Source organism: Panthera onca, chromosome B4 (assembly GCF_046562875.1).
Source record: "Panthera onca isolate mPanOnc1 chromosome B4, mPanOnc1 haplotype 2, whole genome shotgun sequence".
Lineage (NCBI taxonomy): Eukaryota > Metazoa > Chordata > Mammalia > Carnivora > Felidae > Panthera > Panthera onca.
In genome coordinates this window covers 37,967,774-37,991,233 of record NC_138345.1, presented here as the reverse complement: position 1 = coordinate 37,991,233, position 23,460 = coordinate 37,967,774, and the positions used below count along the sequence as shown (strand labels likewise).

The 23,460-nt window shown below is 51.2% G+C and overlaps 1 protein-coding gene across 14 annotated transcripts in view; it reads right to left on the bottom strand.

The window, feature by feature from the left end:
- The window catches only part of TSPAN9 (tetraspanin 9), a 206,056-nt gene that overhangs the window by 62,418 nt on the left and 120,178 nt on the right, over positions 1–23,460 (bottom strand). For 8 of the 14 annotated variants that reach the window (XM_078450165.2, XM_078450166.2, XM_060658693.3 and 5 more), the window contains one exon: positions 1,795–1,896. The exons of the other annotated variants lie outside the window; for them this stretch is intronic. In XM_078450165.2, coding sequence (XP_078306291.1) covers positions 1,795–1,896 — 102 coding nt within the window. The remainder of the gene's footprint in view (positions 1–1,794; positions 1,897–23,460) is intronic. 14 annotated transcript variants of the gene reach the window in all.

Below are 23,460 nucleotides of genomic sequence, written 5' to 3'. Positions count from 1 at the left end.
GTCTTTCCTGGAGCAAGTAGGTGTTTAAATGAATGAACAAACAAGGGGAAGAGCTAGCAAAGGAGACAGTGAAAAATCTAGAGAGCGGTCCTAACAAGAGATCATCCTCCCACCACCAACAGTGAAGGGAGCCCTGGAAAGCTCTGACTGTGTGTTCATGGTGGTAAACTAGTCCCCTCATCCCCAGGCTTCTCTCTCCCCTCCCCCACCCATCGAGAGCCAGCAAGCCTGCAAAAGGTCGACCTGATACCAAGTCTCCAGAGCTCTCCTTGCCCCAGAGCCATAAAAGGTAACTTGAAATATCTCTTTGAATCTTTGGAAAAGAGCAACGGGTGAAGGATGGCTCCAGAGTCAAGAACCGTCTCACAGGAAAAGGCCAGTGCATCCCTCATCTAAGATCTATGACCAGCAAGGCCCTGTCCTTTGAAGAGCAGAACCCGGAAACGGCCTGCCCTTCCCACCTGAGGCCCCTCGGCTCATGGCCTGGTGTGCCACCATTGCCTCATACTGAGACAGCTCCACCAGGCAGACTAGGAATGTCCCCCACAGGCCAGGAGAGCAGCACTAAGCTCTGCGCTTGGGCCCTCCTGCCCGTCCAAGGAAAACACATCAATACCAGTTTCTTCTGCAGATATCCCCCATACTTCCCACTCCCCAGGAAACGGCCCAGGTTAAGCCTATCAACAAAAGCATCACCTCTGGCTACTCCAAAGAAACACCTCTGCACCTCTGCCCACATTTGCTGAGCTACTCTGTGACACAGCGTGTTCTCCTGGAGGGATGGACGAAGTGAGGCTCAGCCCCTGGGGCAGGGGCACCTGTCACGTGGGTTCCCAACCATGAGGCCCGCAGTCTACCAGCGAGGTGCCACCCTCCCACCCCAGACCCACTGGAGAGCATGTGGGGCGACACCCCGGGTTTGCTGATCCTGGCAGCTTTACTCGGAGTCATACTTCCTTGGTCTATTACCAGCCTGGAACAGAAAAGGCAATGCAGGTATCCCCCTACTTTCCTGAAACTTTGCACTGTGCCACTTTTACACAAGATGTACATTAATACCTGTTTTCGCTGGCTGAAAGAAATCCGAAGAGGATTTTCACTTTACACACATACACACACACACACACACACACACAGAGCAAAAATACCACTCAGCGTTTGTTTTGCAGCCAGCCATTATAGAGGTGGCACACACCCTGAGCTGTGAGAGTGGCCCCTCTCACAGAGTTCTTTCCCTGGAAACTATACTCAGCGTCTCAGCACCAAGCTGCCATAGCTTTGAACTGTATCTGTGAGCATCTGTGCTTTATCTCCACTTATTTTGTGCCTCTGTTAGCTAGATGTGCCTTAAGGTATCAGAAAAGCCTAAGAGAGGTTATTTTTTGTATCTGGGAATGCTCAAAAATTATTTCCATATAAATTAATGGTAATTGCTTCTTCACTTTACACCATTTCTGCTTGTGAAAGGTTTCATAGGACGACTCTACTTTTGGATAGCAGGGGAAACCTATTTGGTGGTTAGGAGCAAGGAAGGCTCTGGAATCAACCAGATAAGGGACAAGGGAGGCGAGGCGCTCAGACCACAGCCCAGCACAGGTGAGCTCCCAGAAGTGGGGGCTGCACAGATAACTAGATTCAGGCCTAGTCCAAGAAACTTCCTTGATTTATTCCCTCTATTTAAATCATCCCTTCTACCTTCCCTCCATTTGTCCCTACTCCTCTATATTCCTAAAGCCAGAGTGAAATATACAAAACTTTAGAGTCTTAGAAGAGGTCTCAGTTTAAGAGAGCTACCTGTCCAGCTGATCCTTTGCTCCTGGCATGAGAGGTATGGACAAGTGTCCCTCCATTCTCCTGAAGGTCAGTCTTGGTCAGGTGCCCAACCCAACACAGGCACTGCGGTTGAATAAATGCAGTTCCCTCTGTAGGTGCTACTCAACAGAGGCAACATAATAATGATAAAAATAATAATGACAATAATAATGGAGACAAAGTAGCAGGAGCTATCCTTCCTTGTGTGCTGTGCTGGGACATTCCCTGCTCTCCCCACTCAACAACCCCCTGGGGCAGGCTGTGTGTCACGGTCAGTGTTCACAGTGGAAACAAAGTGAGTCCAGAGAGACTAAGGAATCTCATTAGATCATCGTCAAACTGAGGCTGTGACTCTGGGCTCATGTCCCCACCACAGCCACTAGACCATCTGCCCCCTGGCCTGCCAACAGGAAGGAAAACCACCTGTAAAATCCTTGTCCCCAGCACATCACTCTCCATTTAAGGCCCGTGCTTCGCAACAACAGAACCTAGACAGCCAGGAAGGGTGGCTGTCTGTCTGGCTGAGTGGCCCTGACAGCCAACACGCCCACCCTGGCTCCCTGTGCCTCTGGATCCCTCCTTTGGGGGTCCCAGCTATATTCCAGGACATGGATTGCCAGGGGGTGAAGGAAGAAGAGAAATATCAGGTTGTTTTTTTAATGACCCAGATTCCAGCCAGATGCATTTGTTATTGGCAGCGGAGAGCCAGCGGAGCTAAGAACACAGGCAGCTGGCGATGTCTTAATCACTGCGGAGAGGAAGGGACAGGCAGGCTCAGCCCCTGGAGCTGGCTACCTGAGGCTCTCTGCCCGCGTCTGCCCCGCCCCTCCAGCTGTCCCTGCGCCTTTTCCTTTTGTTCCCCTTATACCTTTTCCTCTCCGTCTCCCTGCTTAGGTTCTGCTTTTGTCTTTCTTAAGTGGGGCACCCAGTCTCCCCATAGGCATGCCTCGGCCCCACCAGCAAGGCCAGGTGGGACATCTCTGCCCACCCAGGTCCCTGGCTGGTCTGGCTAATGCAGACCCCAGGGGCCTCCTCCAGGGCCTTCTTTTGTGAGCTCAGTAAGAGGTTTCAACTCTAGTTTAAACATTGTGTCCCTAGAGACCATCCTAAAAGCATAGAACAGCCCACCTTCGATTTTCTCCCCCATCTCTGGCTGAGAGAGCTCCAAGCACTCAGCAGCTGGGAACCCGTTCCTCATCTGTCCATCTCTCCCTGCCCTGCAGGAGGCTGGGGGAGGGGGAAGGGGCGAGAGGGACCGAATGACTTGCCTCATTCCACTGAGGAGAAAGCCAAAACAAAGCCTAGAGAAAATAAGGGCCCAGCTGAGGAAGTGGGGGCTGAGAACAGAAACAAAACACCTACACCCTAATTCTGAACACATGTTCCCTATTTCGCTCTGCCAAGGAATATGGCTACACTACCCCAGCCAGCATCAGCTGTCCATACGAGCCTCACCTGACCTGAAGACACCCATCACATACCATACAATGGGCTAAACCCTCTTCATTCAGTGCTTCCATTACTCTATGAACCAACCTAGAGAGTAGACCTATTATTGTCCCATTTTACAGATGAGGAGGTCAAGGCTCAAAGAGTTAAGCATCTTGTCAGGTCCATACAAATAGTAAACAGTAATGCCAAGAGACAAACGCACTGCCTCCAGAGCCAGTGATCTTTACACATATTACCTTTCACTTCCCAAACCAGGCAGCCTGAGAAGCCTGGCAGAAGGGAAGGGGCAGGGAATCGCATGCTGGGAGGCAGGAGTGAAGGGTGGCTACAGGGATGCAGACAGGGGCGGCTGAAGCCAGGGGCAATTAGTCTCTGTGGGGTCTGATTTTCATCTCCCCTCCCAAAGGAAAAGACCTCTTCCGATTTCCTGACATAAGTGAAAGGGAGAGAAACATGTCTGCACAGGAGCACAGTGTCTGGAGCGAGGCTTACCCCTCACTCTCCTCTCCTCTCAAAGACCACTCTCCTCTCAAAGACCAGGCCGTCCGCCACACTCAAAGACCAGGCCCCTCACTGGTGCCTCAGTGATGCAGACAGACAGTCATCAGGGACATCAGGTGCTGGGTGTGGTGTTGTTTTTACTCCTCCCCCACCTTCCTTCTCCCATCACCTAGAATGCAGAAGCTAAGTCCAACCTCCGACTGAGTCCGTGGACATCTCCATCAGGGGACCTATGACTGCCTCCCCAGAAGGGCTCCCAGGTGTGCCCTCCCTCCTCAGTCCCAGCATTCAATGTCAGGAGGCATCAAGTCAGGGGCAGTGTGGAAGGTTCGTCTACTTAGTCATCTCCTAAATACAGCGAGGTGAAGGGAACCTGGAAGGGAGAGAGGTGTGAAGAGAAGTTTGGGAACACCAAACAGAAAAAGACAAGGAAAAATACTCTAGTAAATTAAATATAAATAGCAAGGCAAGAGGCTGCCCTCTGAGAGGTGTCTCTCAGCCCTCTGCCCCCTTCCCCACTTTCTCCAGCCCTTTCTCTAACCACGTTCAGAAGTCCACTCTGGCAGCTTTGCCTTCCCCAAGATGGTGGGCCCTTCAGGTAATGGCCTGGCCTGGAATTTCACAAGGGTCCTGGGAGCCTATGGTAGGCCCAGACAGAAGCAAGGGGCCACGGGTGTCTGTGTCCAAAGGCTGGAGGTCAGGGCCTTGGCAAAGGAAGTGCACACTTCCCCAGGACACCTGCAGTTCTGTGGAGAAACCAGCCCACAAGTCTACTTGGGAAGCTGAGAAGGGTCCACGTAGCCTGGAAGCCAGGCCACATCCTGACTACACGTAATTCAAATGGGTTACCATGCCCACTCGGGCACTCTGGGTTCCAGTGCATTCCATGACAGCCAAGAAGGCTTTGTTTATTCCCCATGTGACTTGGGCCTTCAATATAACCCCTTCTCTCTCTACAACTCAGTCTCCCTAAAAGCAAAATAAGGCTGTTGACACTCTGGTAAACCTCCCTGAGGAGAAAATGTCCTTTGGGAGACAGTATACAATACTGATCACAGGGAGGACTGAAGCTGCCCAGACCCTTGCCTCCAGGCCGACTCGCCTTAACCAGGCTGAGCGTGGGGTGGGTGGGGGTAGACATCTCTGGCGGAAGCAAAGGAACTGCTCACATCTTCGGTGTGCATCCACAGTGATGTGGGTGAATGTGAGCACTCTGCTCGTGCCCTGCCCCCAAAACCTACTTCCACATCTCCATGCTTAAAGCAGAAACCAGTAGGCTTTGTCCCTCAGAGGATGATTGGCCTGGCTTGAGTATCCCCACAGGGCAGATAAGCCCAAGCAAATTCGCTCAAACTCCTGTCAATCAAAGTGCCAGACTTACAGGCTCAGAGACCAGCCCCACAGGCCAGTGGGGGAAGGGCCTCCCCAGAAGATCCCCAGCCAGCACAAGATTCTTCCTTGGCAGAGCTGAGGACACCACAGCCCTGAGAAAGGGCAAGGCAACGGACAGGGTACGCAGTGGGTCTGACGGATCAGCCACTGAGAAAATGAAACCAGCTCTCTGTGATCTGGAGACACAGGTCATCTTAGTGAACCCCTAACCAAAGGAACGAGCCTGAACAAGCCACACAGAGCAGTCCTAGATGAATCTGGAGGGGCATTTGTAGTTCCTACCCAGACAAGCCATTTTCTCCGCACTGACCTGCTACAGAAATTTGGGAACGCTGGAAGGGGCCCCCTCCTGCCACCACACTCCCTGGACAGTCATGAGTGGGCTTGCCAGGGCGTCAAGTATGGTGGGATGCCTTGGCAGGCAGCCTGCAGGAGCCGGAATCACGCGCTTTAGTCACACACGTACGGTGGCCACCTGGATGGAGAAATATGTCCGGGAACAAACCACTGTGCAACTTTACGGCCCACTCGGAAACGGGAAGGCAGGAAGGTGGTGGCAGAAACAGACACAGAGAGCGATGGGCGTTAACAAAAAGAAACGACACAGTAATCCCAATTTACAGAGCGCCACCCTACACAGACTTCAGAGGACTGTCTCAATGTACCCGCCTGACAGTTCTTTGACAGGTTCCTTGACCGGTTGGCCAGCCAAGTATTCAGGTTTATCCCCATTTTACAGATGAGAAATTGAAGTCAGAGATCGTCACAAGGGGAGCCGTGGCAGAGCTGTGAGGGGCACCCACACTCCTGGTACAGGCTTTTTCCATGCTGCCCCAGGGGCCTTCTAACAAAGTCAGAGTAAAGGACAGGCCCAGGGGCTCTGGGCCAGAAGGGGAGATACAGCCGGAGACGGCAAAGAGCACCCAATGTGTGCGCTCTCCAGTTGAGGACACCCACCCTGCTGACCCTCACACCGCAAGGGGAGGGGCAGACCGGTTCCTGAATTCATGATTAAGCAGCCCATTGAAGGGACAGCATCCCCAGCTTGGAGCCTTGAGTTTAGTGGGGTTGGTGGGACTGCTGTTTGTTTTCTCAAAGGGTGGCAGCTAGGGGCACAAGGTAGGGCCACGGGGCAGGGAGGCAGCTGGTGTTGGGACTGCCCCAGATAGAGGTGGGCGGTAAAGAGGGGAGAGATAGAGGCGGGAGGCATCTTGGTGCAAGGGAACAGCGAAGACACTGTTCAGGGGACTTAGGGGAACACAGGAAGGGAAAAGAAAGCTCTTCCTAATGATGAATGCTGGAGGGCGGAATTGGAACAATTGTAATTAAGGCTTCTAACAATAGGATGGGAGCCGAGACAGTTCTGTGTGTCAAACAAGGTGCTGAGCTCCTCTCCTGCAGTGAGGGTGCTTAATAAAGCGGCCCACCCCTCATTACCTGCTTGGTGGGTGACAGCCCTCTCGGGTGGGGGTGGGGGCCAGGCAATACCAGCTGACTGCTGTGGCTGGCCCCATCTCCTGCTCAGACCCAGCCACGACCCTGAGGCGGGAAATGGGAAGCAGGGGAGATTCTCTGCCTGCCACTGAGCAAGGAAACCAAGGTCCAGGGAGTCAAAGCCCATTGGGGAACATTCCGTCTGGAACCCGGGAGCCCCTGTGCCTGCACCCAGCATGTGAGCCTCCAGGCAGAGCAGAATCTGGGGCAGTTTTGTGAGCTTCAGGCAGCGAGTTCCAGCACACCAAGGACACACCCGGCCCTGCTAGGTGGGTCCTCCCTCACTCTGGACTGTTTCCCCACTTGTGAGATACAAGGAATCCTCCTTGTTCCCTCACTCTACCAAGGCTACTGTGAGGAAAGGAAAATAAGGTATCTCAAGAATCATCAGCTCTTTAAAAACACAAAGGGAGCAAAAGAAATGTGTAAAAACGCAGGATGTCAGAGCCCAAAGGGACCCCAGAGATGAGCTGGTTCAAGTCTGTCATTGTCCAGATGTGGGAACTTAGGCCCAGAGAGGGGGAGTAATTTGTCCAGGGTCACACAGCCAGTTAGCAACACAGCCGGAACTAGAACTGAGGTGTTGGCGCCCCATCCCCTGCTCTTTCCCGCTCTGCCACCTTCATCCCAAAAGCAAACTGAGAATTAGCTGGTGTATGTCTTGCGCGAAACGGGATTCCGGCATTTCTACAATGGGGAGGAAATGCAGGATCCATGGCTGGACACACCAGAATTTTGCAGGCTGCTGGAGGGGCCATCCAACCTACCCTGCCCCCCAACAAGTTCTGAGGAGCCCCCAGCCAAAAAGGAAGAGAGAAATCAGCAATGCCGAGAATCTTGTCAATCTTCCTCCTACAGCTCCTGATTCAGACCCACCACCCTCTACAGAGCGGCTTTTATGAAACACGCACTTTTCACACAGACTCCCCTCCTCCCACCAGGCAGGCTGAGAAAGGGGCAGATGAAGGGGGGCTTGAGGCAGAGAGAGGGAAGGGGGGCCTCGCGCCCTTCTCTTTGGCTGCCATAAATGGTAACAAATCAAGCACCTTGTGCGCTCAGCTCTTCCAACAGCTCAACTTCCTCCCCCCCACCACCCTCCTGAGGGTCCCCCAACTTCCTCCCCACCAGGCCCCCAGGCCTCAGGGACCGGTCATGGCGGGTGTCCTAAATGGCTCAGACATCACAAAGCTCTGGCCCAGAACCCAGGCTGACACACTGTCACTCTGATTTGGGTCTCATGAGCTCTTGCCCACAGGCAGGGGAAGACTCCCTTGAGTGGGTGGGGGGCACAGTCAGGCCTCAAAACACACCTGACCTCCTGGAGAGAACACACTGGGGGCTGCCCCTCAGTGAATGGAGCACAGAAGGCTCTGGGTCCTTCCGCCAGCCACCGCAGTCTCCTTAGACCCCCCTGCCAGTACAGCCGGGTTCACCACGTCCTCCACACCTCAGGGTGCTACACAGACCTTCCACCCAACGGTCTCTACACTCTGCCAGGTACCACCCAAAGTACTGATTTTTTTTTTTTTTTTTTTTTTTTAACGTTTATTTATTTTTGAGACAGAGAGACACAGCATGAACGGGGGAGGGGCAGAGAGAGAGAGGGAGACACAGAATCGGAAGCAAGCTCCAGGCTCCGAGCCATCAGCCCAGAGCCCGACGCGGGGCTCGAACTCGCGGACCGCAAGATCGTGACCTGAGCTGAAGTCGGACGCTCAACCGACTGAGCCACTCAGGCGCCCCCAAAGTACTGATTTTAAAGGGGTCCCCAATGATCAGCAAACTTCTCTACCAAAGCAATTCCTTGCCCACCACAATCTGGCTCAAAACTCTCTTGCATTAGCCCCTTTCTCTGGCTTCAAATATCACCTCATTTTTCCTGCCCTCACCTCCTCCATCATCCCCACCACCCCCTCTGCTCATCCAGAAGCCCTTTGCCTAGCTGTCCTCTTGCCCCTTCCCTGCCGTCTCCCCAGGCACACATCTTCCATCGCCTGGGCCCTCGGGTCTTCTCCTCTCTGCCCTCAGATACTCCCTGAGGTGCCTGCTCTGCTCAGAAGACAGACGGCAGGTGCTGGACACGAACATCCTGACACCGCCCTCCATGGTCAGGACAGCACTTAGCATCGTGTGGGGCGCGGCAGGTACTCAATACGTACTGTCCCTTCCATCCCAGGGAGGTGCCCTGATGCGCACCTGTTGGAGGACCACGTTCTCCTCCACGCTAGCCTCATTCATCAGGTCTGTACACATGGCCACAGGGAGCCTGAGGGCTAGGTCCTGCTCCAGGCCCTCATCGTGCTGACCACATTCAGGCCTGCCTGAAAGGCCATCCCGCCTCCTCACCGTGTGGCTGAATACCATTCTTTTGTCAAGGATCAGCTCAAGTGCTGTCTCTTGCGCAGAGCCCTTCCTGTCCACCTGGCCTTACACTGGAACCAGTTGGGGCTACCACAGCTCACACTTTCCGGAAGCCAAGGCAAACAGGAAGCACGTTTATGTGATTATGTAAGAATATATACCATTTATAAGTGCCCACTACACGTGAGAGGCCATGCACAGGAACTCTGATTGACATTAGTTATTCAATAAGTCCCCACTGCCTTGTAATACTGGATGGGGAGCCCACGGGTCGCACACTGATGATGTCCACAAAATGCACGAAACTTGGTCTGGCTGACTGCACATGTGGGCTCCCTGTGGCATGCTATACTGCCTTATTGTACACCCTTGTGACAATAGTTGGCTCTTCCCAGCTAGACTACAAGCCTCTCTAGAGCAGGAACAGAGGGAGTTCTTGTTCCCCTACAATGTGAAGCATGAGGTTAGCAGACCATAAGCACAACTCAAGACTCACTGGCTGGTCACGGAGAACACATTTTTGGGAATTCAGAGACTTAGGACTTAGGACTTAGGACTTAGGACTCCAGGGCAGTGCTGAAAAGTAGCCGCAGCACCGTGGGCACACCCTCCCTAGAGCATCAGCAGGCCCTTCCAGCAGACCCAAGGGCACTCACCAGGGGTGGGCATGGAAAGGGGCTGACACAGTGGAATCCATATGCATGGTTTGCTGGGAGATGCCTCAAAGGCATCTTAGCTCTGGGGAAGCTGGAAAACCAACCTACCTACCTACCCCTGAGCAACTCAGACATACCAAGATGACACAGCCAGGCACAGAGAGATCAGAGGAGCCCCACGGTTGCCGAATCTCCCCCACACAGGCAGCCAGGATGGCCACACAAACACAGCAAGAGCTGCTGGATGGGGGTGGGGAGGTCTCAGCCTCCCCATCTACTCCTGACCTCTCTCCCCAGGAGGTGGGGAGGACACTTCCAGGGGATGAGCAAATCCTAGAAGTGGCATCTGGCATTTGGGGGGCCAAACACTTTAGCACACATCTACCATTTCTGCCTCTGCCCCTTCTTTTAGTGTCAGCTCCCCTGTTCTCCTTTGGGGAATTCTCTTCTCCCCACTGCATACAGCCATGTCCCATCAATCAAGGTGCTCTGCTCAACCCTGGCCAAGGATGGGCTCATGACCAGTCAGACCCTCTATCCTAGAAGTCAATTCCTGAGCAGTGGGCCCCAACGGCCAAAAACTGACAGAGTCGACACGACCAGGGTCATTGTTACCTCATGGTAACGACACCCCAGAGCAGCTCTGGCTTCTGTCCTTGTGTGTGGCCTGTTGCTTGGCTTTCCTTTTAGCCTGTGAGCTAACCTTGTCTCTCCATAGATACTGAAAGATCCGCAGATAGAAACACAGGAGTGCAGAGAGCAGAAGGGAAAAGAAAGCTGGGCCGGTGCATGGCCAAATGCTAAACAACTGCTGGGCCGAGGTCACAGAGATATATAGGCAGGTCTCTGTGTTCTGGAGTTTGCCATGGTTGGTGTGTGATGCTTGCAATCTATGAGCCCCACAGTCTATCCAGGAAATGGGTTGCTTAAAATGAGGATACCAGTTTACACCCAAGGTCACACACACTTGCGGGGAATCTAACTAAACTGACATATTCATTTACAATGGACCCTTGAACAACACCAATCTCCCCACAGTTAAAAATGTGCATGTACATCAATCTACACTTATTCAAATATGCTGCCAGAACTCAAAGATCTTCCTAAGAGACGTGTCTTTCCAGGGTGTATTAATTACAGTACATTGTGGTTATTACTTTCTTTCATAGAAATATTACCCATATGGAACAAAATGCTATTATTAATAAAAATGTATTTTACACATGTGTAAAAAAAAATTCTGCACCTAACTTTCGACTCCCACAAAACTTAACTACTAATAGCCTAATGTTGACTAGAAGCTTTACAGATAACATACACAGTTGATCAACACATATTTTGTATGTTAAATGTATGTATCATATACTGTGTTCTTACATTAAAGTAAGCTAGAGAAAAGAAAATATTAAGATCATCATGAGGAAAATACATTTACAGTATTTTACTGGAAAAATATCTGCTGTGGACCCACACAGCTCAAACCCATGTTCAAGGGTCAACTGTATATATAAATATAGAGACACGTATTCACACTATAAAAACATTTCTAAACATTTATGATGTATATTCATACACATTTATATGTACACGTGTCTTACGTATGTCTGTATACATGCGTGCACACATACACGTATGTATATATGTGTGTCAACATGTGTCTGTTTGTGTGTGTTTGGGGAAAAGGGGCGCTCTGAGAACTTACAAGTTATGTACCTAACAAAAACCTTTAGGTCCCACAATCCGTTCTACTCAGGGACTCCTCACACAGAGACACACGCCTTTCGACTGCCCCCAACCCCATTCCTTCTGGCTTTGACTGGCAAGTGTCTCTCCTCTGGCGTATGGGGTCCCAGTCCCAAGACTCTGAAAGGGCACCCCCAACCCTGATCCTGGGGGAGGACGAGCAGTGGGCAGGGCCACATGGAACCCCTGGTTGGGCGCACGGGACCGAGCCCACCATGTTCAAGCAGGGTTGCATCTTGGGGTTCTGTTCTGAGGTGGCTGGCAGCTCCCCTCACATACAGCCACAGGCTCTGACACAGAAATACAATTAAACCCCGCTCCCTGTGGAGAAAGAGGAACCCTCTTGCACTGCTGGTGGGAATGCAAACTGGTGCAGCCTCTCCAGAAAACAGTGCGGAGGCTCCTCAAAAAATTAAAAATAGATCTAACCTATGATCCAGCAATAGCACCGCTAGGAATTTACCCAAGGGATACAAGAGTGCTGATGCATAGGGGCACTTGTACCCCAATGCTTATAGCAGCACTTTCAACAATAGCCAAATTATGGAAAGAGGCTAAATGTCCATCAACTGACGAATGGATAAAGAAGATGTGGTTTATATATTCAATGGAATACTACTTGGCAGTGAGAAAGAATGAAATCTGGCCATTTGTAGCAATGTGGATGGAACTGGAGAGGGTTATGCTAAATGAAATAAGTCAGGCAGAGAAAGACACATACCATATGTTTTCACTCATATGTGGATCCTGAGAAACTCAACAGAAGACCAGGGGGGAGGGGAAGGAGGAAAAAAAAGTTACAGAGAGGGAGGGAGGCAAACCATAAGAGACTCTTAAACACAGAGATAAACTGAGGGTTGATGGGGTGCGGGGGAGAGGGGAAAATGGGTGATGGGCATTGAGGACGGCCCTTGGGATGAGCACTGGGTTTTGTATGTAAGCCAATTTGACAATAAATTATATTAATAAAAAAAAAGAATAAATGTTAAAAAAATTTTTTTAAAAACCCACTTCCTCATCTCCTTTTCTGCCAAAGGACAAATCTAATCATACTTTTCCCTTCACAGGCTCTTCCCACTTCTCCCTCACATCAGAAATCATTTCTCAGGCCATCCCACTAAATTTCTAACTCCACAATAGGAAGGGAAACTGAGGCGTAGAGAGACAGATGGAATTTTTCGAGTGCTCATCACTCATCACGCAGTGACCAAGAAACAACACCAGGGCCTACCTAGAACCAGATCACAGGGCACCAAAGCCCATGAGTCCACAGCACCTCTGGAAATGAATGCAATGGAGGCAACAGCATTTTCCAGAGTCCTGGGGGAGAGTGCTGTGTGTGCTATAAAAAAAGCACTGATAAACCACTGCTCAGGGAGACACCCACCAAGGGCTTGCTGCAATAAGGCTGGTGGTCACAGAGCCGCCTTCCAAGGTAGTGAGTATGTGTGGCTGTATGGGTCCTGTTTGGCTACATGGGATACTCCAGGTGGGGGGCCAGTATGGCTCCCCCCACAGCATGGGGCCTTTCCTTTAGATAAACCCCAATCATATTTAAAGGGTATCACCTGCCAAAGGCATCCCATGATGAGCCCACCCAAGCCCCCTTTACCTAGCACTTCTGGGCCGTTCAGCCAGCCCACAGACCAACACACATTTACTGAGCACCAATCATGAGCAAGCAAGGCACAGATGATAAGATGAAGGCCCCTCACGCCCCCCTCCTCCTGCTCATGGCCTTGGATGACAATGCCTTTAGCCTCAGTGTCCTCATCTACACAGGGGTACCACTGCCCACTCGAGGTAGCTGCAAGGATTTCAAGTTCCTAGAAGATGCTAGCAGAGTGGGGGAACAAGATACAAAATATAAAAGCAGGGCCATATGGTTAGAACAGTAAACCCTGCCAGAGGGCCTGGGTGGCTCAGTTGGTCGAGCGTCGGACTTTGGCTCAGGTCATGATCTCATGGTTCATGAGTTTGAGCCCCAAATGGGGCTTGCTGCTGTCAGCACAGAGCCCGCTTTGGATCCTCTGTCCCCCTCTCTCTCTGCCCCTCCCCTGCTTGCACTCTCTCTCCCCCTCTCTCTCCTTCTCAAAAAAAAGGAAGAACAGTAAACCCTGCCATGATGAGATGAGTAGAATCTGAAATATTTAATAGCACAATGGAGGGTCATGCTTTTGGGAAGCTGTGAAGAAAACAGTCTTCATTCTGGGGCACTCGCATAAAAAGCACAAAAACAGATCATGAAACCTAGACTGTACACAACTGACTACCCACTAATCTGAGAAAGGCCCTGACAATCACTAGGTGGTCATCTCCTGACCCATTTCTGTTGGGGCTGGGACTGGGGGAGGGAAGGCACAAATCACCAAGGGGTCACATCCAAATATGCATAACACTGGTCCTGTTATCGCAGGGTTGCACCGCACCAAATTGGAAGCACAGATCCAAGAAAAACACAATCTGAAGTTAACAGAGGAAAGAGCTGGATCAGGATGACCTCCCAGAGTTAGTCATAAAAAGAATATGGGCTCTGAACCCAGGTTCAAATCCCAGTTCTGTCACTTTCCAGCTTAGTGATCTGGGGCAAAAATCCCTAACCTGCCAGAGCTTCCAACTCCTCAGAGGCAAAATGAGTATAAACCTACCTCTCCTCATCAGGTGCTGTGGAGGGCAGATAAGGTAACAGAGTAAGTTAGGGAAGTGTCCAGCACAGCACCTGGCCAACTGCTCAGCCCCACCACACCGTGAGGAGGAGTGGCTGGAAGGTGCTCCCTTCTCCATCCTCGTGTACATAAGAGTTCTGCTGGACTCTGAGGGGAGGAAGGGGTGGTGTTAAAGGACGGAAGACCAAAAGTCTCGACATAACAAAAGCTGTGTAAGAGCTTCATGGAGAACACTATGAGACTTTACAGAAAGACATTAAAGAAGGCCTAATATATGAAGTATACCATGTCCATGAATAGAAATACATGCCTAGAATACAATTTATATTCATAACTGGAAATTAAAAAATAGTAATTCTCCCCAAATTGATCAACAGACTCTATGCAAAGCCAATCCAACTACCAATAGGGCTTGCATGAGGGAGGGTGGGGAGAAGAGGTGACTGATTGATTGATTTTTGGTGAAACTAATCAAACTGTCTAAAATTTATGCAAAAGGACAAAGGGCCAAGAACAGCCAAAACATTCTTGAAAAAACATCAGATAAGAGGATTTGCCTTACCAGAGATCAAGACTTATTAAAAAGCTATAGTAATTAAGACAATGTGGCACAGGGATAAATAGTGCCATGGAAACGGCACAGTTGGCATGACTCATCTGAGGGGAAAGTAAGACTAGCCAATCACTGGAGGCAGGACCACTGATTTGTATATGGGGAAGAAAGAAACTGAGCCCTACCTCACACCACATGGAAATACGCATGCCAGACATAATAAAGACTTAAACGTTAAAAGAAAAACTTACAGAAATAAATACAGGTTGTCACCTTTAATCATTCACTCATTCATTAAAAAATTCATGAATGCCTATTATGTTATGACAAGCACGGTCCTATTACAAGCGATGCAAAGAGATCCATAAGATACTATGTATTTCTTGAACAATATGTAAAAAGTACAATCTAACAAAGAAAAGAGACTAATACATTTGACTATATTATAATAAAGGATTTCTTCCTCTCAAAAGGCCCTATGAAGAAAGTGAAAAGCTAAGCTATAAACTGGAAGATATAGACTGTGTTTGTGGCACACTTAATAGACAACACATTAGCATCCAAAACATAGTAAAACTCCTAAAAAATAGGAACAAGCAAGCAATTCAATAGAAAATGTACAAAAACATAAAACAGGCATTCACAGAAAAGAATGGCTAATAAACCTATGAAAGGATGTTCACTAGTAATCAGAGAGATGAAAATTTAAGACATAAGATAGCATTTTACACCCACGGTATTGGAGAATGCCAAAACTTCCCATTGTCAACTGACATTCCACTGGTGGAAGTGTCAACGATACATCCACTTTGGAGAACAATGTGGCATTATCTGGAAAAGCTGAAATGTGCAAATCCTAAAACTTGGCAATTCCACTCCTTGCTATGTACCCTAAAGCAGTTCTCCTGAAACTCTGGTCCATGGAAATGCTTAATACTTCGGAACTTTATAGCAATTTGATGCTTCCAGAACATTCACATACATTGTCAACGACTGTCTGGATGTAGGTGAGTCACCTGTGGTTTGAGCTGAGAAACCCTGGCCTATGCACACCAGGAGCCTTGTACGAGAATGTTCACAGAAGCATGTTTTTAAAAAAGGAAATAATCCAAATGCTTATTATCAGAAGAATGATAATGGAATACTTTAGAACAATAAAAATAAGTGGATGATGGCCACACATATCAACACAAATGAATCAATAAACACAACACTGAAGTCATAAAAATTCAGATGATTCCATCTATCAAAAGTTTAAAAACAAGCCAAACCAAATGATGGGGTGTTCAAGGATGTTTACGTATGTGGAAAAACCACAAAGAAATAGACCTAACACAAAATTTAAGGATCCTGGTTCTCTCCAGGGGACAGGTTGGGGGCACACTCAGGAAGGGGCACACAGAGGCTTTGTGGGTAGAGCAAGTGTTTTATTTCTTTTTTTTTTTTTATTTTTTTTTAACATTTATTTATTTTTGAGACAGAGAGAGACAGAGCATGAACAGGGGAGAAGCAGAGAGAGAGGGAGACACAGAATCTGAAACAAGCTCCAGGCTCTGAGCTGTCAGCACAGAGCCCGACACGGGGCTCGAACTCACAGACCATGAGATCATGACCTGAGCCGAAGTCGGACACTTAACCGACCAAGCCACCTAGGCGCCCCATAGTGTTTTATTTCTTAAGCTAAGGAACACATGGGTATGTGTTCCTCATGTAATTGTTTTAAACTATATGCATTTACATATGATTTATTCCACAATTTGAAGAAAACTGTTTTCAGTGACTGTTTTTCCGGTTAGTCAAGTGACCTGGACCTAGAGCCGCTCATCTGCTCAGGTCACAGGCCAACTGCCCAGCCAGCAGAGTCCAACACTGAGTGACCTGTCCTCTGAGCAGCCAGGGCAGAAGGCCCTTAGAGACCCTGCAATACAACCACCGGCCCAGCTGGCCGGCTCCCGGCCTGATTCACCATGCCAGCGACAAAGGGAAGCAGAAGGGTGTGGGCCGCCCCACCTGGGAAGGCCAGAGGTAAGTGTACAGTGAGTGTGGCAAGTGCGGCTGCCAGCCCTGGGGTCTGAGACCACACCGCACCCCTCCTCCATTGCCTTCCACTCCCACCCTCCATCCCAACAGACCTGCCTGAACCTCCCGGCTTCTCCATTTCTACCCCACATATCCCTATGATCAGAAGACACTCTGAATGCTCCCCAGCCTAAGGAGATACCTGGGGCCCCTTGCAGGGCTCCAAAGCCCTGCCCACCTCTGTCACTCTAGCCCCAGGGCGTGTGACTCTGTTAGAGGGGTTACCTGTTCACATGCTCTCACTGAATGAAGCGCAGTGATAGTAATATAACCATAACGGCAGCTGCTAGGCATTATGTCCAGCATGGTGGCATCCTGCTAAGCAGGATCCCTCCAGGACACATAGATGGCCTCAGCTGGGCCTCATCACAGCCCTGGAAGATAGCTGATACTGTCAAGCATGAGGAAATCCAGGCACCTCCAAAACACAGGACCCGTTCCTGGAGACTCTGACTCAGTAGGTCAGTGAATGGGAGGCGGGGAGGTGGGGGGGGGGGGGGGCGGGCAGGGGACACAGCCTCTGTTCATGTAAAAAGGTATCTGGTTGATTTGAATCTGTATCCTAGTGAAGAACCACCAAAGCAGACAGAAGCCACGTCTCTGTACTCCTCGGCCAGTCACCCTCCAACAGCCACTAAACGGGACCCCCACACGCACCAGTGCACTAAGCCACCCAACACAAGGAAGAAGCTCTGAAACCCCGCAGCCTTCCCTTCCAAGGGCTTCTCCAGGACTCCTCAGAGCCTTCAAAGCTTGCTGGGGCCCAAGGGAAGAGAAGGCAGAACCCCTCCCCGTGGAAGCACAGACTCACTACCTGAAAAGATATTTCAGATATCACCCGAAGCCCCATGACTAGCTAGAGAAGGGTAGGGGGTGAACCTGATCTCTGCCCTGCCCTGCACCCCACCCCAGCCACAGATCTGCTCACCCTCGGGCTCACGTGCCATTTGCAACATCCCTGCCCCAACCCCCCACTTCTGCTGGCAGATTAGCTTTCAAATGTGAGCAGGGACAAAGCTGGCTCAGAAGACTTAACTCTGCCCGACGGGTTTAGCTCAGCTTCAAAGCTTCCTAACTGGAACCAAATAAGCGGGCACATCGCAGCTGGAAGGGAGAGGCCGGAAGGGGGGAGAGGACAGGGGCATCTCTGTAAGCTGGATTACCTACAGCAACAGCTTGCGGCCTGAGTCACACAGCAAGACCCGTCATGGTGCTCACTGTCGGAAAAACAAAACAGCCCTTTCCTCCAGGCCCTAGGGACAAAGTGAAGAGCGTCCACAGACACTGGTGCACACGCCACAGCAGGGCAGGGCCACCTCCTCCTCAGAACCCACGCCTCACTCACTGCCCTGGAAGCTGTTCTCAACCAGCACCACCCAGGCAGACACCAGCCTTTGTTTCTCCGGGTTCAGCCCATCTCACGTGTGCAGGAGGCTCTGTGTCTCTTCCCCTGGGCTGCAAGCTCTCCCGGGCACGGCTCTGGATCAACTCGAGTCTACCTCTCTCCACCTCTATCTGGGCCTGGAACCCCACCCTCATCGATCCAGCACACTCTTCTCCATCCTTCAAAAGCCAGGTGTCACTGGCTCTACTCGGTTATCTTTGTATCTTTTCTCTACTAAGCAGTATCAATTATTCTATTAAGTAACTCTACTGAACACCTACTGCTCAGAACTGCAACTGTTTACTATAATTGTTTGTCACATAAGTGCCTGACTCCTCCCCCGGCCTCTGAGTAGCTCCAGGGCCTGGCTTACAGCAGGTGCTCAATAAATGCATGCAGTACACACTAGCCACAGTGCATCCTGTCAGCCCTCTCAGAAGAAACGGAAAAAGATACATATTTCACTAGTTCTTTTTTCTAAACTAGAAAACTCCTAAAGGAAACTCAGACTTTTTTCCTCCCCTTTATTTCTGATGGACACAAACATTTTAGAGAGGGAGAGTCAGACAGCCATCATGCGGGGGCGGGGAGACAAAAGGACAAGTCAAGCCAGGCCACCTGGAGGCTGGGTCCAGACCTGCTGCTGTCCCTCCCTAGAACGCTGGGGAGGGGGAGAGGGCCCAGCTCTGACCCCTGCCTCGGTAGCCCTGTGTTCAAATGCTTGGTGGAGGACAGGCTGATGACCTCCCGATTCCACGACTTCCTGGCCCGAGAAAGCTGATCTGCTCTATGCAAGCCCAGTCAGCCTGTTCTCACCAACTAGAGGCTCCTGTGCACGCAGCAAGCATTCAGTAAATAGTTGTGGCATGAGTGAATGGGCTCGATTGGGACCCCAACAGCCCAGCAAGCCCCAGAGCCCGCTGCCAAGTTCAGCCAAGGGCAGTCAGGCACATGGAGGCACAGCACGGGGAGGGCGAGGCCCCCCATCCTCAGAAGAGGTCAGTGCGGTTTTCTGTGCTCTCCACTGGCAGGCCAGCCAAATGGAGGGCAGAACCATGGCCATTTCCTCAAGGCAGCGACAGCATGCACCCTGTTTCAGCTGGGACTCTCTCCTTTCTCTCCTCTTCCACCCCGCCCCCTCTTGATTGACACCAGTGCTGGCTCTGACACGATTTAAAAATAGATATTAAGACAAGGAAGTTTAATTTTTAATGCTTTGGAAAGGAAGTGAACACGGAGCCGGCATTCATTCCTTCATGGCCATGCTCTGGGGTCTCACCAGGCCCCTCTCCCCCAAACAGAGCCATGCCTGACCCACTCCGAAGGCCTACTTGGAGCCCTCTGGGGAGACAGCCTGATGCCTCACACCTGAGCACTTCAGGAAGCCTCTAAATGCCTCTTGCTGCCCAGCTTAGCTAGTCTCTCGCTTGGAGAGGCCAGGCGCAAACCTGTCTGGACCCTGTTGGGGTCCCCTCAACCCCTCAGCCCACTTCCCACACTTTGCTTTCCAGACAGAAAGCACCACACAGACCCCTGAGACACGCAGCCCATCCAGCATCGATTGTGCACAGACTCGTGTCCTGGGCCACCATGGACCAACAGGGAGCCAGGGAGCCCGCAGAGGAACTCATAACACAGCCAAGCCAGTAAAAAAACACATGATGTGACAGGAGAGCCTTAACCCAGTTGCCTGCACCCAGAGGCAAGTGAATGGTCTGTGAGGGGCCAAGCCGCCAAGACCTGACCCCACTTAGGGGAGGTTAATCAGGGCCTCCACCCGGCACCCTACCCGTGGCAGGCCGGCCCCAACCTTTCTCCTGCTCCAGCAGGCACACTGAGCACTGCCTCTTTGGCTAATTGGCCTTTATTAAGGGAGCGATCCACAAGGAATAGACTTTCCAGTGGAGCCAGAATGTCACTGCTCTGCCAGCCATGATTTAAAGTGACAGGGCAGCTCGGCTGGCAAGCATGGAAAGTGACCATTATCCTGAGTGGCAATTAGGCCAGCAACCGCAGGCCCATTCCATCCCTCCTTATCAGATAGGAGCTGGATTTGGTTTGGGAGGGTCTGGCAGGGATCATGATCTGCTGTCCCAAGAAGGGAACACGGGCCCCAGCACCCAAAGCCCACGCCTACACTCTCTCTCTCCCCTACTCAGAGTTTAAAGCATCGAGCCTCCTTTGCCCTCCTGGAGGGGCTCCAATTCACTTCATCTCTCCCCAGGGTATTCCACCAGATGGCTCCCGGAGGGCTCAGAGATGGGGCTGACAGAGGGAGCTGCCCCATGGTTTCCACTGCTGGGAGAAAGACCCTGGGGTGGGTTTGATTACCAGTGTACAGGCCCCTTGGGATGGAGAAACTTCTGTCCCAACTCAGGCCTCCTACTCCCTATCCACCAAGAAGCCAGCATTCTCTTTGGCCCCAAGGATCAGGGTGAGGGGCGCCAAGGAAGAGGAGGAGGGGCTCAGTCAGGCATGACCCCTGACTCCTCCTCCCCTAGCCCCACCATCTCTAGCAGGCCCTCAGAAATGCTGCCCTGGGTGCCAGCATGGCTAGCAACATCTGGGTGAGGTCGCTGGTGCCAGGAGCAGACCTGGACACCACCCCCTCCCCTAGCGGCCTACAAGTCACCTGCCCTTTTCTTGGTGAAGAGGAGGAGCACAGGCCACATAGCTCTGCCTCTATCCTGCCCCCGGTGATGTCACCCAGGCCCTCACTGATAGCAATACTCTAGAAGCTCCACCCAGTGGCAAGGAACCAGGATTCTCACGCCTGGGGCTGGGGGGTGCAGTGTGACAGGTGCACCTCTCCTCCACGCTGGGAATCCTCCCAGCGGGCTCTGAGAAGGCAGGGGGGTGTGGCGGCAGCGGTGGGTTTGGAGAACTACCAGGTAGGCTCCAGGATCTATAGGAAGATCTCTATCTATTGATTGCAGACTTCGGTTCAACTCTAATGCCTCAGAAAAGTCTTCTTTTGGGATCTGAGCCACAAGACTAGGAAAAGTGATGGCTACACAATTCCTAACAATTGCTCTGGGTCCCACGGGCCTCGGGCTCTGACCAGCCTTGCATCCCTCCTCACCCTTACCATCTCACTGACCTCCAGCCTTTCTCTTCCTGTATGCATTGGAAGTAAGCAGAAGTCTCCCAGGGGTCCTGCCTCATCAACTACCCCACCTGCCTTGGGCCTAGACACCTTCATTCTTTCTCTTCTGATTTGGCTCTTTCCTCTACTTCTTCTCTATCAGGCCCAAGCACCTGCCTGCAGGATGTCTTTGTTCAAGTACAGTCACCCCATACCCAAATCCTGGCTAACTGCCTGCTACACCTTCTCCACCTCCCAAAGAACCCAGTGGCAAATATTCTCGCACATGCAAGCATCCGTTTCTCTTCTGCTAACTTTCCATCTTTCCTAAGGTCTACATTTTATTTTGTAACTCACATGCTACCAGCATAAAAGAACTGGGTCTTTGAGATTCAATTTCTCCCAGCTCCTGGCATGTCATGGGAATTCTGAAAATATTAAGTAATCAGAAAAGTCAGAGATTCTGAGAGAGAGAGACTCCTTGCCTGGTGAAAGAGGGGTGGTGGGTACCTCCTAATTAGGAAGAGACGGCACGTTCTCTCACTATAACCAAAGAAAAGAAAGCCATTCCATCAATCAGCTCATTAACCTCTGCCAAGCTGTTAAGGGAAGATGAAAAGAGCCCTTGTCACCCCACAGTTAAGTTGCTTAGGAGAGCCTTCATCACAGGCAAGTTGGAGAACTAACTTCTCTTCCCTATCAAGTGGGACTCCGTACCGCACAACAAGATGTGGTTTCACCACCCTGGCCCACCATTCATTCACTCACAAACATAATGAGTGCCTACTACGTGCAGCACACAGCCCACTGTGCCAACCTGTGAGAGAGGAGGTCCCTAAACCAAGCCGGGACCATTCTGGAGAAGGAAGGAGCCACCAGCAGTTATATCTACTTCGACCAGCAGGTGGCGGGGTGGGGGTGGGGAGGAGGGGGGCTGAGTAGGAGGAATTGTTGGCTGAGGCACTGAGCATCCCCACCAAGGTCTTTCTAGTAAGTGTTAAGATATACAGAGTGGGGCAAAGAAGAAAGGTAGGTTGAGACTATGAACAAGGACAGAGAGGGAAACTCCACCATGAAAGCGAGGCAGCATTCATGTAAATCGTAGGCACTAGAAAAATACACACCAGTACTTGGCTGACACAGACACTGGCAAATGAGTCAGAGGACCAGGAGCACTTGCCCAAAGGTGGCCACAAAATCATTCTTGACATTCCAGTGGCTCTGCCCCAATTTCCACAAAACCCTCACCACAAGACAGGTAACGTCCTAACGGCGGTGGCTGGAGGGCCCAGGACCATGCAGACATCCGGGGAAATCCAACTCAAATGATCTCAAACCAGGCTCTTCAGAAGAAAAGCAGCAGCCTGTGCCCCAGGCCAGGAAGGGGGCTCCCCCCACAGAGGGAAGGCAAAGATGCAGGCTGTCCCATAACTAATGGGATCAGACATGAGGGAGACCATCACAAGAGCCCCCCCCCCCCCCCCCAGACAGGAAAGGAAATCCAGTCCTTAAGCGATAAAGCGATTTGCCCAAGGTCACACAAGAAGCTAACACAGAACCAAGACTAGACCCAGTCTTCTTCCCGCCCAGTCCCGAGCTCTCCCCTTCTATGGGAAAAGTCACCCCCCCACACACACCCCCAAAAAAGTTGGTCAGTTAAAGCAGATCACTTCACACGAGTGTTGAACATCAAAGCACAACCGCTTCTACGGAGCTTCACTGTGAATGACTTTCTCCTGCCCCCAGTGCTCCTTCTGGACCATGGGCAGCTGACAGCCTCCAGCAGGCAGGACAGGCCCTGGGGCAGAGCCAAACATCTGTGCTGACTACGTTGGGGCTCTAGTGAAGAAAGGAGGAGGCAGCAGCTGGGATGAACAATTAGATGTGAATTTAAGAAGTTTTCAAATTTGCGTAACTAATATTTCTTCTGCACACATGCACACGTGTGTACACGCGGCCCCCAGAGTCACAGAGGATGGAGAACAATTCCAAGCTGCCCCACCCACGGATAATCTCTCACCAAGGATAGGGGTGCTCCCTTTGTCCCTTCTAGCCTCTGGGTCTCCTGGAGCTGGAGAGGGCTGGCATTCCATGGTGGGAGCACATGGCCAGCCTGCTCCCTGCCCAGTCCACTGCAATCCCTCAAAAGCAGCTGCCCGCCACCCGATGGCAGCATCCCTCCCACACTCTCCTTTTCCACACAAGCCCTAACTCAGGGGCATATCTGCAGGCTACCAAACGTGTGTCTCTACACTTGGGATAGGGGCTCTTCTCCTCTTCCT